Source organism: Condylura cristata, unplaced genomic scaffold (genome assembly GCF_000260355.1).
Source record: "Condylura cristata isolate star-nosed mole 26May11 unplaced genomic scaffold, ConCri1.0 scaffold00062, whole genome shotgun sequence".
NCBI lineage: Eukaryota > Metazoa > Chordata > Mammalia > Eulipotyphla > Talpidae > Condylura > Condylura cristata.
Window position 1 is genome coordinate 106,721 of NW_004567163.1, and position 2,383 is coordinate 109,103.

The 2,383-nt window shown below is 70.0% G+C and overlaps 1 protein-coding gene across 1 annotated transcript in view; it reads left to right on the forward strand.

Moving 5' to 3' along the window:
• The window catches only part of OBSCN (obscurin, cytoskeletal calmodulin and titin-interacting RhoGEF), a 29,518-nt gene that overhangs the window by 22,767 nt on the left and 4,368 nt on the right, over window positions 1-2,383 (forward strand). The window contains exons 21-26 of the mRNA XM_012734620.1: window positions 62-340; window positions 567-645; window positions 835-959; window positions 1,064-1,261; window positions 1,391-1,423; window positions 1,530-1,628. Coding sequence (XP_012590074.1) covers window positions 62-340; window positions 567-645; window positions 835-959; window positions 1,064-1,261; window positions 1,391-1,423; window positions 1,530-1,628 — 813 coding nt within the window. The remainder of the gene's footprint in view (window positions 1-61; window positions 341-566; window positions 646-834; window positions 960-1,063; window positions 1,262-1,390; window positions 1,424-1,529; window positions 1,629-2,383) is intronic.

The window sequence follows — 2,383 nt, forward strand, 5'->3', positions numbered from 1 at the left end:
GGGCAGCCGGGTCCTCGGCCTGTGCGCCGGGCGGCGCTGACCCCGCGTCTGGCCCCGCCAGCCCCGGTGTTCCTGACCCAGCTGCACAACCAGGAGGTGCTGGACGGCTACCCCGTGAGCTTCGACTGCGTGGTGGCAGGCCAGCCGGCGCCCAGCGTGCGCTGGTTCAAGGACGGGCGGGTGCTGGAGGAGGATGACCACTACATGATCACGGACGACCAGCAGGGCGGCCACCAGCTCATCATCACCGCCGTGGTGCCGGCGGACATGGGCGTCTACCGCTGCCTGGCGGAGAACAGCGTGGGCGTGTCCTCCACCAAGGCGGAGCTGCGGGTGGACCGTGAGTGCCGGGGGTCTGCCTCTGGGGGGGCAGGGTTTGGGGGGTGCCCCCCTCAGTTCAGCAAGCCTCTGGAACCTCAGCATGCAGAGCTCGTGGCACCCGGTCAGTGGGCCGGGACGTGGCCTATGGGGCAGGAGCTGCGCAGGGGTCTGTGCTGGCAGTGACCCTGGGCCCACTCGGGAAGCTGCGAGTGCATCCTGCCCAGGGCCGTCCTTCCCCTCCCCAGTGACCAGCACCGACTATGACACTGCAGCTGACGCCACTGAGACCTCATCCTACTTCAGTGCTCAAGGCTACCTGTCCAGGTAGAGCCCCGTGGGGTGCTGGCCGCTGCCCGGCCTGGGATGGCCCCCGCCAGCCAGGACACAGACATGGCCCGGAGCTTGGCCCTCTGGTGGCAGCTGGCCCCCCTGCCCTCCACCTGCCTCGCCCCTCCTGGCCTGCCTGGCCCCTGGCCACTGCCCCTCACGCCCCCTCGTCTGCCCTCCCACCAGCCGGGAGCAGGAGGGCACGGAGTCCCCCTCCGAGGAGGGGCAGCTGCCGCAGGTGCTGGAGGAGCTGAGGGACCTTCAGGTGGCCCCTGGCTCGCGGCTGGCCAAGCTTCAGCTCAAGGTGAAAGGTGAGGTGGGCAGAGGGCCCCGGGCACCAGGGGCAGCAGGCGGCCAGGCAGGGCATCTCCAGGCCTCTCCATGGGCAGTGACTCTGCACGCCACCCCTGCCCAGGCTCCCCGGCACCCCGCCTCTACTGGTTCAAGGACGGGCAGCCTCTGGCTGCGTCTGCCCGCGTCCGCATGACTGACCGCAGGACGCTGCACACCCTGGAGATCCTCTCGGTCACCCGTGAGGACAGTGGCCAGTACTCGGCCTACATCAGCAACGCGCTGGGCGCTGCCTACTCATCCGCTCGCCTGCTGGTCCGAGGTGGGTGCCGGGCCGAGTGTGGGGCGCGGAAGGGCCGGGATCCGGCCTGCCTGGTGCGGGCCCCAGAGGCCCGCGCTGCCCGCGGGCAGGGGGCTATGGCCTGCAGGCCTGACTCGGTGCCTATTCCAGACCCCAGCGAGCCAGAGGAGACGCTGCCGTCAGGTGAGGCCACGGGACAGGAGGCTGGGGGTGCAGGGTGGGGACGGTGACGCCGGGGACCCCGCTGCTCTGCGTGGCTCACACAGCTGCCCCGGCCCCCCGCCCCCAGAGGTGCAGCAGCAGCTGGTGCCACCACGAATCCTGGAGAGGTTTTCGCCCAAGAAGGTGAAGAAGGGTGCCAGCATCACCTTCTCCGTGAGGGTGGCAGGTGCGCGACCGGCCGCTCGGAAACGCGCGGAACCAGCCCCGGCCCCCGGCTCCGAGAGGCGCGGGGGCCTCAAAGGGAGGGCGAGGGAGAGGAGGCCGCCGGGGACAGGGCGGGCTGGGATCTCCTGCCCCGGCGTGCTGGGGCGCTGGTGGGTAACTGTAATTAGCTTTCAGAATTTTTAATTTAGAAGCGGTCTAAGTAATCACCCCGCCCGGACTCTCTAGTGGGAGCCCTGGTGCTCGCATCCACAGGGCTCTGCTAGGTGCCTTTCGAAGTAGCCGCCACTGAGGTGTCCTGCAGCGTTCCGGGGAAGCGGCGACACTCACACGCTGAAGTCAGGCCGGTGGGCACAGGGGAGCCACACAGCGAGGGCCCCGGCGTCGTGGGCGTGGGTGTGGCTCGGAGACTGCGCAGCGCCGCAGACCGGAGCGGCAACCGCAGCGAAGTCCAGGGGCTCTGGCCCCGGAGCAGCGGCCGTCCAGCGTGACCCCCGCCCAGCTGGTCCTCCCGAGGGCATCTGCTTGATCCACCCCCTGCGTGCTCCCGGGCGCCCCTCTTCTTGCAACACAGCAGCGGGAGGCGCGTGGGCGGGACAGTGTCTGCTCGCCCCCACCGGCTGGCCGCCTTCCATGCAGGCATCTAAGAGCGTCATGGGCACCGCTCACGGCCTCACCATAGCCAGGACGCCTCAGCGAAGCGGCCAAGCCTCTCCCACTCCCGCCCCTTCAGCGTCAGAAGCCTGTCGTCACCTGCGG